The sequence below is a fragment of the Puma concolor genome, chromosome A1, assembly GCF_028749965.1.
Source record: "Puma concolor isolate L17-30 chromosome A1, mPumCon1.1.hap2, whole genome shotgun sequence".
In the NCBI taxonomy this organism is placed as follows: Eukaryota; Metazoa; Chordata; class Mammalia; order Carnivora; family Felidae; genus Puma; species Puma concolor.
Window position 1 is genome coordinate 83013427 of NC_141667.1, and position 13799 is coordinate 83027225.

A 13799-nucleotide genomic window follows, 5' to 3' on the forward strand; every position below is an offset into this window, starting at 1 on the left:
AATTATTCCTTTTTTTTTTTCCTCTTCTGTGGTTTATAGCTGTGATCATCCCAGTCTCTGCTTCCATCTTCATTCACACTGCCTTCTGTGTGTATTTATGTCCTTTTCTTTTCTAATGAGAACACTAGTCATTGGATGTAGGGCTCACTTTTAAATTCAAAATGACTTCATCTTGAACCGTTAATTAATTGCATCTGTAAACAGGATCTATTTCCAAATAAGGTCACATTCTGAAGTTCCAGGGGGACATGAAGTTTTGGGTAACACTATTTACCTCACTACATTCACTATTATTTTATTTAATTTATTTTCTGGTTCTTACCATAATCATTAGAATTATCATCATCACTACTACCACTGCCATAATCCTCAATTAGCACCTGTTAGGCAAGAGGTACTGCTCTAAGCCTTTAATAGGTATTTATGCCAGGGGTCACAGTGTTGGAAGACTCTAAGATCATACCCAAGTTCGCTAGGAGGATTCACAGGACTCAGCATGTAGTTGTTCACAGGGCTATGATTTATTATAGTGAAAGGACACAAAGCAAAATCAGCAAAGGGAAAAGGTATTTAGGGTAAGTCCATAGCAAACCACTTACAAGTTTCCAAGTAGAGTCACAAAGAGCACACTTAATTCATCCAGCATCAAACATGACAATGCATGTGAAGTGTTGTCTATCAGGGAAGCTCATTAGTACCTAAGTTGTTATTGAGGCCGATCACCCTCTGCCTACCACATACCAAAATTCCAGACTCTCAGAGGGAAAGCAGGTGTTCAGCACAAATCACATTTTACACTCTAGGTACATAATAAGTCACTTTTATCAGGGAATAGAGGGAATACTCCTGAAATTCAAGTTACCAGATATAAGCCAAGGGCCATTCTTGAAAGCAGGCCTTTCTAAGGATAGCCATCTCAAATCTGCTGTGTTAGCCTTTTTTTCTCTGCAGATCTCATTCCATTTAATCCTCACAATAAAGAAATTAAAGTTAAGTTAGCTTAGATAATGTTCCCAAGATTGTACTACTAGAGGTCAGCAGTAAACAGAGAAACCAAGATTTATAAGTAGGGAATCTGATTCCAGATCTCTGCTCTTACCCACTATGCTTGGCCACCTGGTTTTTGAGCACTTAATAAAATGGAAAAAAAAAAAAGTTATAATAGGCTGACATTGGAGATAACTGACAAAAGCAAGTACCAAGAAGATTATGGTCTTTAAAAACGATTGTAAAGTGAATAAGAAAGTAGACATTGTATAACAAAAACTCAGAATAAATTTTGGACTAAACAATTTTAAAGACCTTTGCTGTTTAAGAAAAACAAAATTACTAGCGTATTAGCAACTTTAATATTTTAAGAAGATTAAAGAAAGGTGAAATATTAGCCAAATTAACACAATCAAGGGATTAAGAGATTTACTTTCACCTTTGTAGAAAAATAAAAAACGAAAGTCAAAAAAGAATACATGTATGTGCTATAGGAGAGGGTAGCATATTAGATTATTTTGTTATATATTTTTTTTACCTAATGGAGTGATGTCCTGAAGTGTAGTCCAGTTTTCCAAACTTTTGTGTTCGGTAGCCATGCTTCTGCATGATATCCATCCATGTTGTATAATTTGCATCTAGGCCCTTAAAGTTATTCCATGATTCTGTTAAGTGAGTGAAGAGGCCACTCCACATTGCTGGGGGGAAACAAAGAAATTGGGACTGGTGTAAAGCTTATTGATTTGTTTTAATTATTAAGACAATTATAGCAAGAGAAAGAATCTACTACTTTAGAGCTCATGCTGTGGAGTCAGACATAACCTGTATTAGGTGCTTTGCATAACATCTCTGGTTGTTACCTCATATTATCAAGTGGAGAATTCTGCAAGGAGTTACTATTTCCATTTTACAGGTGAGTGTCTAAGGCTTACAGGTTAAGTTGTTTAAGGCAAATACAGCTGGAATTATGTATAAGGCCTGTTGGACTATAAAGTCTTCTTTCAATCATAAAAGTAATCACTAAGTATTTATTTTCCAAGTCAGTCAATTGAAGTATAGATCTTTTTCCAACATCATGATGGATTTTCCCCCATCCTTGTCTATGTACTGTCTTTCTATGAAAAATTTAAGTGTACTATGTCTTTGTTCTTAATTTCTACAACTATGATTGTAACCAATAAATCCTTTTTCAAGTATTAACAGACCTACAGGGAGAAATAGGCAGCAATACAATAAGAGCAGGGACTTCAATGCACCAGTTTCAACAATGTATGGATCATCCAGACAGAAAATCAATAAAGTAGCACTGGACTTAAGAATTACACATTAGGCCAGATGGACTTAAAAGACATTTACAGAACATTCCATCTAAAAGCAACAGAATATACACTCTTATTAAGTGCATGTGGAACATTCTCTAGGACAGATCATATGATAGACCACAAAAAAGTCAATAAATTTAGAAGGTGAAATGTCAAGCATCTTTTCTGACCACAAAGGTATGAAACTGGAAGTCATTTATAAGAAGAAAATCAGAAAATTCACAAAGATGTGAAGATTAAACCACATGCTACTGAACAACCAATGGGTCAAAGAAGAAATCAAAAGAGAAATTAAACAATATCTTGAGACAAATGAACAAATGAGACAAATGCACCAAAATATCAAAACTAATGGCATGCAGAAAAAGCATTCTAAGAGGGAAGTTCGTAGGAGTTAAATGCCTACATTAAGAAAAAAGAGCTCAAATAAACAACCTAACTTTATATCTCTAGGAACTAGAAAAAGAACAAACTAAGCCCAACATTAGAAGAAAGGAAATAACAGAGATTAGAGTGAAGATAAATAAAATAGATACTAAAAAAGGAAATGGAAAAGATCAATAAAATTAAGATAAACATTTAGGTCAATAAACAAAAGATCGATAAAACAAAAAGATAAACATTTAGCTAGACCTACCAGGAAAAGAGACGACTGAAATGAATACAATCAGAAATGAAAGAGAAGTTACAACTGATGACACAGAAATACAAGCAATTATAAGGCCACTACGGACAATTATATGCCAATAAATTGGAAGACTTAGAAGTGATATATTCCTATAAGTATGCAACCTACCAAGACTGAATCATGAAGATATAGAAAATCCAAAAGACCAATTATGAATAAGGAGATAGAATCAGTAATCAAATGCCTCCCAACAAAGAAAAGTCTAGGACCAGAAAGCTTTACTGGTGAATTCTACCAAACATTTATAGAAGAACTAATACCAATCCCTTTCTCCAAACTCTTCTAAAAAAGAGAAGAGGAAGAAACACTTCCACACTCATTTTATGATGCCAACATTACCCTGATACCAAAACCAGAGGAGGCCACCACAAAAGAAGAAAATGACAGGCCAATATTCCTGATGAACATAGTGCAAAATCATCTACAAAGTATCAGCAAACTTATTTCAACAATACATTAGAAGGGTCATATGCCATGATCAACTGGGATTTATTCCAGGGATGCAAAGATGATTCAACATCTGTAAATCAATCAACATAATATACCACATTAACAAAATGAAGGATAAAAATCATATGCTCATCTCAATAGATGCAGAGAAAGCATCTGACGAAATTGAATATTCATTCATGATAAAAACTCTCAACAAACTGGGTGTAGAATGAACGTAGCTCAATATAATAAAATCCACGTATGGCAAGTCCACAGCTAACATTATATTTAGTGGTGAAAAGCTGAAAGTTTTTCTTCTAAGATCAGAAACAAGACAAGGATGCCTACTCTCACAATTCTTATTCAACATAGTAGAAGTCCTAGATAGAGTGATTAGGCAAGAAGAAGAAATAGAAGGCATCCAAATTGTAAGAGGTAAAACAGCCTCTATTTGCAGATGATATATATATATATATATATATATATATATATATATATATGTGTGTGTGTGTGTGTGTATATATATATATATATATATATATATATATATAAAACCCCAAAGATTCCACCAAGAAACTGCTCTAACTATTCAATGCATTTAGTAAAGTTGCAGGATACAAAATCAATATACAAAAATCACTTACATTTCTATATACTAATGATAGACTATCAGAGAAGTTAAAACAATCCCACATATAATTGCATCAAAAAGAATACATTACCTAGAAAAACTTTAACCAAGGAGGAAAAGATCTGTAACCTAAAAACTGTAAGACACTGATGAAAAAAAATGAAGACACAAATAAATGGAAAGATGTTCTGTGCTCACAGATAGGAAGAATTGATATTATTAAAACGTCTGTACCACCCAATGCAACCTACAGATTCAAGGCAATCCTTATCAAAATTCCAATGGCATTTTTCCCAGAAATAGAATAAACAATGCTAAAATTTGTATGGAACCACATAAGACACCAAATAGCCAAAGCAATCTTGAGAAAGAAGACTAAAGCTGGAAACACTGCAGTTCTCAATTTCAAACTATATTACAAAGGTATAACCATGAAAAAAACATGTTGGCATAAAAACAGACACACAGATCAATGAAACAGAATAGAGAGCCCAGAAATAAGCCCACCCACATAATTCAATTAATTTAAAATAAAGGAGCCAAGAATATATAATAGGGAAAGGACCGTCTCTTCAATAAATAGTAAGACTTGAAACCATGAAACTACTAGAAGAAAACAGGGGGCAAGCTCCTTGACATCAGAATTGACAATAATTTTTTTTGCATTTCACACTAAAAGCAAAGGCAAAACAGGTAATATCAACAAGTGGAACTATGTTAAACTTGAAAGCTTCTGCACAGCAAAGGAAACCATCAACAAAATGAAAAGGCAATCTGTGGAATGGGAGAAAATATTTGCAAATCATAGATCTGATAATTAATATCCAAAATATAAAAAGAACTCATATAACTGAATAGCAAAAAAAAAAAAAAAAAAAGAGAGATTAAAAAATGGGCAGAGGAAATGAATAGTTTTACAAAGACCTAGAAATGGTCAACCAGCTACATGAAAATAGGCTCAGTATCAGTAATCATCAGGGAAATGCAAATCAAGACCACAATGAGGTATTACGTCACCCCTGTTAGAATGACTGCCAAAAAAAAGATAACAAGTCATGGTGAAGATGTGGAGACAAGAGAACCCTGTGCAATGTTGTTGGAAATGTAAATTGATGAGGCCACTGTAGAAAACAGTATGGAGGTTCCTCAAGAACATTAGAACTAGAAGTACCATACAGTCCTGCAGTCCCCACTTCTAGGTATATATACCCAAAGGAGAAAATCATTATCTCAAAAAGATGTCTGTACCCCTATGTTCATTGGAGCACTATTCATAATAGTCAAGACATGGAAGCAACCTAAGTGTCCATTGATAGATGAATGCATAAATGCCATGTATCTATATCTATATCTATATCTACCTTATATATATGTATATATATATATATATGTATTACATATATACAGAGAGAAATATTAGTCGTGAAAAAAGGAAACACTGTCTTTTTCAACAACATAGATGGAACTTTAGTTCATTGTGTTAAGTGAAAGAAGTCATACAGAGAAAAACAAGTAGTGTTAGATCTTACATATATGTGGAATCTAAAAAGATGTAACAAATAGAAACATAAAAGACTATGATGGTCAAAAGTAGGGGTGGGGATGGGAAAATGCATGAAAGTGGTAAACATGTACAAATTCACAGTAATAAGTAAGTTCTGGGGATATAATGTATAGCATGGCAACTACAGCTAACAATACTGGATATTTAAAAGTTGCTAAGAGAATTGGTGTTAAAAGATCTCATCAAAAGAAAACTTCTTGGGGCGCCTGGGTGGCTCAGTCGGTTAAGCGTCCGACTTCGGCTCAGGTCATGATCTCGCGGTCCGTGAGTTCAAGCCCCGCATCGGGCTCTGTGCTGACAGCTCAGAGCCTGGAGCCTGTTTCAGATTCTGTGTCTCCCTCTCTCTCTGACCCTCCCCCATTCATGCTCTGTCTCTCTCTATCTCAAAAATAAACGTTAAAAAAAAAAATTAAAAAAAAAAAAAAAAAAAGAAAACTTCTTAATTATAGGAGGTGATGAATATTAATGACACTTATTATGATAATCATTTCACAATATATACATATATGAAGTTGTTATATTGTATACACCTTAATTAATACAATGTTATATGTCAATTATCTCAAAACTGGGGGGAAAATCCTTTTCTCTTTCCATTTTTGTGTACACACGGTAGGGTTAAATAAGCTTTCTGTTCTCATCCTACACAATGCTTTCTTTTTGAGAAGTGGGATGAGGGTTACCTGGGTTTGAATCTCAATAATGCCAATGACTGAGTGACCTTTGACAAGTTACTTAACCTTTTAGTACTTTTGTTTTCATATGCAAAAAGGAGGTAGTAACAATATCTACTTCATGGAAATGTTATTATTGTATAAATTAAGACATGTAAGGCACTTAGAATATTGGCAGGCACAGGGTAAGAATGCAACAAACATTAGTTTGTATTACTATTGTTCCTTCTCTGTGTTCAAACTCTTCAAAATATAGTTCTTTTAGGAAAAGCATCAGCTAACATTTCTGAAACCTTTAGAGTTCATTAATTGCCATTTTATTCATTATTTTATTCATTATTTGATGCTGGGAACAACCCTGTGAGGTACACAGCATATACAACCTTCTGTAGATAAGGAAACTAAGTGACTTTCTTGGCCCACTGAAGATTAGAATCTAGGACAACACCACACCCTAGTCCATTGCTCATTCCACTTGCTCAATAGAGAAAAAAAAAAAAAAAAACATACAAAACTGTTTTAATATACCTGGGCCTTCACTGAAATATCATTTAGAGTACTGGGTTTCCTTTAATCTGGGTTTCTTTTAATCACTGGTAATTACATAGGTGATTGTGCTGGCAGTGAACGTGAAGGGACTTGGGACTCAAATCACAGAGAAGATCATGTCAGGAATGTCCTGACAGATGCAAACAGTTGCATGTGTTTTGTGTACCCCAAAGCAAACAACTAAACATTAGAAAGGTGGGAAGGAAAACAACTCTATCAGAGAATAGACAATTAAAAAAAAAAAAAAGACATTTTCCCCTGCTTCTCCATTATTCATGGATTAATACTGCTGACATTTTGCCATTAAAACTATGCTTATTTGTTACATTACGATAATAAAAGTGAACAAATATATTTGGGATAGAAGTGAATTGAGACTAAAGAGAAACAGTCTGTAATCTGAAATAATATGGAAAAATTCAGAGAAACCTGATGTATGAAAATTCTAATACTTTGTGTATGCTCTGAAGTCCCTCCCAACCCCCTCTATTCTTACTGAAAATTTTCTTAAAGATACAACTTTTCTAGGAAATAGGAGTATTTCCTCACTTGCTTGGATAGTCCAGAGATTCTTAGTCACCAATCATAAGGAAATGAAACAGTAACACATGAACTCAACACCACTTTGGATAATAAAAATTACTACTCCTGAAAAATAAATCAGAAATTCCAATAACCTCAATACATACCTTAAAATACACATCAGTTAAATTAAAAAAAAATTTAATTAGATGAAAAATATAACTTACTATACTACTTTTGGGCATAATCTTTTAAATTGTGAGAACATTTTTATGTGTGTGGCCACTTCCATTAATCTTGAGCGTGTTCATACCTGCACGTGATGGGCAACAGATTGGAGAGTTTGTGTAAGCATTCAGAAAGGAGGTGCCATGTGCTTTCATGAAGTTGATAAAAGGAAGTTTCACTACCTGACTTTCTGGATAAAATGTCAGCCTTCCATCCTGGAATAAAGAAATTTAATTAATACTGATTGTGTTAGAAAAGAATAAAATTATTTCCTTTAATTTTAACCATAAAATTCACAAGTAAGCAAAAGACTTCAATATGATCCTAAGGATCCTCAAAAGATAAACCAAGCAGGGGCGCCTGGGTGGCTCAGTCGGTTAAGCATCTGACTTCGGCTCAGGTCATGATCTCACGTCTGTGAGTTCGAGCCCCGCGTCGGGCTCTGTGCTGACTGCTCAGAGCCTGGAGCCTGTTTCAGATTCTGTGTCTCCCTCTCTCTCTGCCCCTCCCCTGTTCATGCTCTGTCTCTCTCTGTCTCAAAAATAAATAAACGTTACAAAAAAAAAAAAAAAAAGATAAACCAAGCATAGTGTTACTAGTATCATAATATTAAGAATTTAGTGTTGTACTCAGATTCATTTGAATATAATAAAGGACTCTCTGGAAAGTTCTTTTGGGGCATGATGGATTGATGGAATAAATATTTACTCAGCATTTACTGTGTGCCAGGTACTGTGAAAGATCTGGAAATTGAATGGTGAAAAGAAACAGAGTCCCTGGCCCTTGAAGCTTATGGTTTAGTGGGAGAAGCAAAAAATATACTGGTAAACAAACCATTAATAATTATAAATTGTGGGGGCACCTGGGTGGCTCAGTCGGTTAAGCATTTGACTTTGGCTCAGGTCATGATCTCATGGTTCATGAGTTTGAACCCCACATTGGGCTCTGTACTAATTCTCTCTCTCTCACCATCTCTCTGCCCCTCCTCCACTCGTCCTCTCTCCCTCTCTCTCTCTCAAAATAAGTAAACTTAAAAAAAAATTACAAATTGTGATATGTGCTTTGAAAAAAAAAAAACCTAAGATACAGAATAATGAGGGATATATATTTTAAATGGAGTGAACAGGGAAAGTTTCTCTGGGAAGTGCAAGACCTAAAGAATGAGAAAAGTCCAGCAATTCTTTAGGCTGGACATAAGTGAAGATGTCTTGGCCACTGTGGATAAATAAGCATGAAGAGTAGAAGAGGTGTTATGCATTTTGGAATTGAAGAAATCTTCTTGGTAAAGAGCAAAGACAGAAAAAAGAATATTTTAGGCCTGGAGTTGTATTTATTATATATTTTCACTATGAATTTCAGTAAAAATACACTTTTAAAAATGAGTTCATCCAAATATGGGATATACATAAACCCTTGATATGGCTGAGATTTCCAAATGGGTATATAAAGTAGGCTGTTGGTTACAGAGAGGAATCTGGAGCTTGGAAAGTCTACTCTGGTGAAATAAACTTGGGAATCTTAAGCATATTCATGGTATTGAAAACGATGTTACTGAATGAAAGCTTTTAGGAAAAAAGTGAAAAGGAGGAAAGCAAGGAACCCTGGGGATTCCCAAATAAGAGGAGGTGGGAAACAAAGAATGGCCAAAGAGGGAGGGAGATGATATAAGACCATGAAAACCAAGAGAAAACAGTGTGTCAAGAAAGAGGTAATGTCAACCGTGTTGAGAGGCTACCTAAAATAAGGCCAGAAAGTGCACAGTGGTATTGGTTGTATGGAGACAGGTGGTGATCTGAAGGGCACTTTAAGTGGTAGGAACAGCCAGCTAAACTAGAATGGGGAAGAGAATGGAAGGTGAGACAGCAGGTAAATAAAACTCTTCTAAGAAGTGATTTTGCAAAGGTGAACAGAAAAATAGGATGGATGTCAGGAAATGGACTATTGGCTATAGGAGAATGGGGGATTAAAGTTCATTTTTTTTTTTTTTAGATGTAAAAAATTAGAGCATACTTGTATCTTGAAATAAAGAACCACTTCCAACAGGAGTATCACTGAATTCTAAGTAAATAACTGCTGATTTCCTGAACGATGAATGAGGAGGCCCAAGATAAAAGTGTATATTCTTCCCTCATAAGAATTTCTTTAAATCCACAAATTTAAATTCTTAGAAACTTATCTTCAGAAATCTGAAATGCCTACATGTTTTATTCTTATAATCTTTTGGACATAGGGGATAACAACCATTTGTGGTCACTTCTTGGAATCTAGACAAATCCAGACTAATCTGGTGGGAGGACTGGAGCAGGAGATCACATGGCAGAAGCACTGTGATGCTATATAATTCAAAGATTGAGGACTCCAAGTTCTGTAGGCACCGTTTAAACTGGTGTAACTACCACTGCAGATGACTACTGCAGTTTACCAGTAATTCATGCATCATATTAAAATCCGTGTTAGTGATTTCTTTATGCATTTCTGTGACTGGCACAAGGACTTCATCTGTATTGAAAGTGTAGAGTGGTGGGGATGGGCAAGAGGGGGAAAGGATAACTGACCCATTTGGGGAAGTTTCTAATATGGAATGTGTTTAAGGTGATTAGAGCTATGGTGTCTTTGCAGATGCTCTTTACAGGTCAAGAATATTCTATTTCTAGTTGGTTGAGTGCTTTCATCATGAAGCGTTGTTGAATTTTGTCAAGTGTTCTTTCTGTATTTACTGACATGATCAGCGGCTTTTGCCCTTTATTCAATTAACATGGTGTATTATAAAACAACTGATTTTCAGATATTAAACCAACCTTACATTCTGGGGGTAAATCCCATTTGGTTATGGTATATAATGCTTTATGTATATTGCTAAATTTGACTAGCTAGTATTTTTTAAACAAATTGTAGTATTTTATTTTTATTTATTTTTTTAGACAGCAAGAAAGAGCGAGCAGTAGAGGGAGAGAAAGAATCCTAAGCAGGGTCCACGCCCAGCGTGGAGCCCTATGTGGGGCTTGATCTCACAACTGTGAGACCATGACCTGAGCTGAAATAAAGAGTCGGACACTTAATTGACTGAGCCACCCAGGCACCCCTGACTTGCTAGTATTTTTGTTGTGGAGCTTCTATATTAAGAAGATATATTAGTCTGTAGTTTTCTTGTGATGTATTTGTCTGGCTTTGAAATCAGCAACACACTGATCTCATAGAAATAATTTGGAAGCATTCTTCTATTTTTTGGAAGAGTTTAAAAAGAATTAGTATTAATTCTTCTTTATTTTTTATTTTTAAAAATATTTTTAACATTTTTATTTATTTTTGAGAGACAGAGCATGAGTGGGGAAGGGGCAGAGAGAGACAGGGAGACACAGAATCCGAAGCAGGCTCCAGGCTCTGAGCTGTCAGCACAGAGCCCAACGTGGGGCTTGAACTCACAAACTGACCTGAGCCAAAGTCAGACACCCAACCGACTGAGCCATCCAGGTGCCCCAGTATTAATTCTTCTTAAAATGTTTGGTTGAATTAACCAGTGAAGCCATTTGGGTCTGAGCTTTTCTTTGTGGGTGTCTTAAAATCACCAACTCAATCTCTTTACTTGTTATAGGTCTGTCAGATTGTTTTTATTTTTGAGTTACTTTCAGTAGTTTGTGCCTTTCTGGAAATTTGTTCATTTCATCTAAATTATCTAATTTGTTAACGTACAGTTGTTCACAGTATTCCCTGATAATTCTTTATTTCTGTAAGGTAATATTCCCTCTTTTTCTTCCTGATTTTAGTAAGTCAGGTCTTGTCTCTTTTTTTCTAGGTCAGTTTAGCCAAAGGTTTGTCAATTTTGTTGATATTTTCAGTAAATCAACTTTTGGTTTCATTGTTTTTCTCTATTGTTATAATACTCTTTAACTCATTAATTTCTGCTATTATTTCCTTCCTTCTGCTTGCTTTGCAGAAACTTGTCTGGTCTTTTGGATTGTCTCTCCTGGCATTAAACCTTTCCCCTACTAGTGATCTAGAGTAAGGGTGATTGGAGCCCTAGATACTATGTATATGCTTATATATTATATATTTTTACCCAAATGTGTATAAAATATGTGTAAGTATATATAACATATACATATATTTAATAAAGTAAACAATTACATTAATGTAGTTAGAAACCAAAATAGTATAAAACAGATATAAGTGCAAAAATCAAATTAAATACATATACTTTCGGGGCACCTGGGAGGCTCAGTCGGTTGAGCGTACGACTTCAGCTCAGGTCATGATCTCATGGTTTGTGAGTTCGAGCCCCGCGTCGGACTCTGTGCTGACAGCTCAGAGCCTGAAGCCTGCTTCGGATTTTGTGTCTCCTCCTCTCTCTGCCCCTCCCCTGCTCATGGTCTGTCTCTCTGTCTCTCAATAATAAATAAACGTTAAAAATTTTTAATTAAAAATAAATAAATACATATACTTTCTAGATCTGTCCACTGGAAAGGTCTGAAAGCAATGAAAAAATGGGAACACCTGGATTCTAGTCTCTACACACAAGATAGTACAGGAAATACACAAGAAGGATGTGGAAGTCTATCAAAGGAAGCTGCTAAAGATTATTATGAATGGGTCAAAAGGACTCAGGAACAACCTGAAGTGTCTTTCACAAACCAAATATAGGACAGTTTGAACATTAGTAAGTATAATGAATGCAAAGGATTTAAACACAAATATATAAAAACCTATGTATTCATACTATAGTGGAAAAAAATATTTGTCATCTTTGGAAGTTTCTAGAATTCTGTGATACACCACTCAAATTCCCTTTAGGAAGGAAAGATTGCTGCTGCTAAAGACAGTTGCCTGGACCAAAATCATGTCCCTTTCCGGGAGCAGCGCACAACTAATGGCCATCCAACATGAGGGTATAAGGCCCTGGATCCCCTCACCCCAAATGGAAACAGTTCTGAAACATTTTACTAGTTTGAGAGTTACCCATAAAGTCATCTGAGGCTTCTGTTGAGACTGTAACAGAACTCAAACTTCTCTATACAATCCTTCTTTCTTCCTTTCCCTTGATCTCGGGAGCACTCTCTAAGAAACCTCTTTCATGTTAATCTCCAATACTGCCTGTTCCCTAAATTTAGATAATCATAAAGATTACTTTTAATAATTTTCTTAGCAAGTCCTACGGGCATATCCAGATTATGTGACTTTAATCTTCACAGGTTAATCAATGAGAAAACCAATAGAATACAGTGATTAAAAGCACTCTTTGGTGCAGACATGCTTAACACCAACAATCTACATGACCACAGTAACACCCAGTGATAATAAACTAGATTTATCACTTTTAACCTAATATTTGTCCAAGCAGTAGTTTTTAAATCATGGATTATACTAAAACTTTCAGGGAATGTTGATAGTAGTATTCTTTCGGATGATGGCTTGGGGAAGTACCAAAAACTGTTGAAGTCTGGGATTAAACAACAGCAATAACACACGCACACAATTTCTTTGTTAAAAGGGGGAGTGGATCAAATGACAACTATTGCATTTAAATCAGCACTAACAGGATTATCAGATAACCTGGGTGATAAAAGTATTGACATTCCTGCAAACTTGAGATGAAGTGGGAAACGACCGCTAGGAAGCTAACACCTTTTTATGGAGATGCAGAATGTTACTTTCCCCCACTATCGAAACAAACGAGAGTATGGACAGAAAGTATATTAGTAGTCGTAAAATAATTTAGTGGGTCGAGGCCAGCATTAATTTTTTTTTTTTTTTTTTGCAAAGATACTATCAGAGTACATTTTATTTACTGGAGTATTGTTTTAAATGTATGTGGTGTACGTGCATACGTAGGACCTCAAAATAAAATGGAATTCTTACTCTGCCTCGGGGAAAATACGTTTGGAAGTCTCAGATTCTGCTCCTCAAAGCTTGCATCACAGGAAAAGCTGTAGGACGGTCGCTAGTCTGGAGCGGGACGCCCCCTCCCTTGCCTCTCCGTACTTACGAAGGAGTCGCTCGCGACTAGCACCACGTTGGGTGCAAAGGGCCAAACCCCAGCAGCTCCTCGCCTCTGCCCACCTGCCCCGGGGTCTGGGGCTGCCAGCGCTGTGGCTGCGACCACCGACACCCACAGCACCAGCATTGCGGAGAGCGGCTCAGAGGTGGGCGGGGATCACACAGTTCACAGTTTGTTTCCTTCTAGCGTTTTACTGGCAGAACTACAATT

General features: G+C 35.8%; 1 protein-coding gene across 2 annotated transcripts in view; it reads right to left on the reverse strand.

The window, feature by feature from the left end:
- ARSK (arylsulfatase family member K) overlaps positions 1-13729 on the reverse strand; it is a 46264-nt gene extending 32535 nt beyond the window's left edge. The window contains exons 1-3 of one of the 2 annotated variants that reach the window (XM_025924628.2): positions 13578-13729; positions 7683-7812; positions 1526-1685 (exon numbers count right to left, since the gene is read on the reverse strand). In XM_025924628.2, the coding sequence (XP_025780413.2) occupies positions 1526-1685; positions 7683-7812; positions 13578-13715 (428 nt within the window). In that variant the 5' untranslated portion in view covers positions 13716-13729. Of the gene's footprint in view, positions 1-1525; positions 1686-7682; positions 7813-13450 lie in introns of both variants that reach the window. The other variant, XM_086695667.1, reaches the window with a different exon arrangement.
- Between the last annotated feature and the right edge of the window lie 70 nt (positions 13730-13799).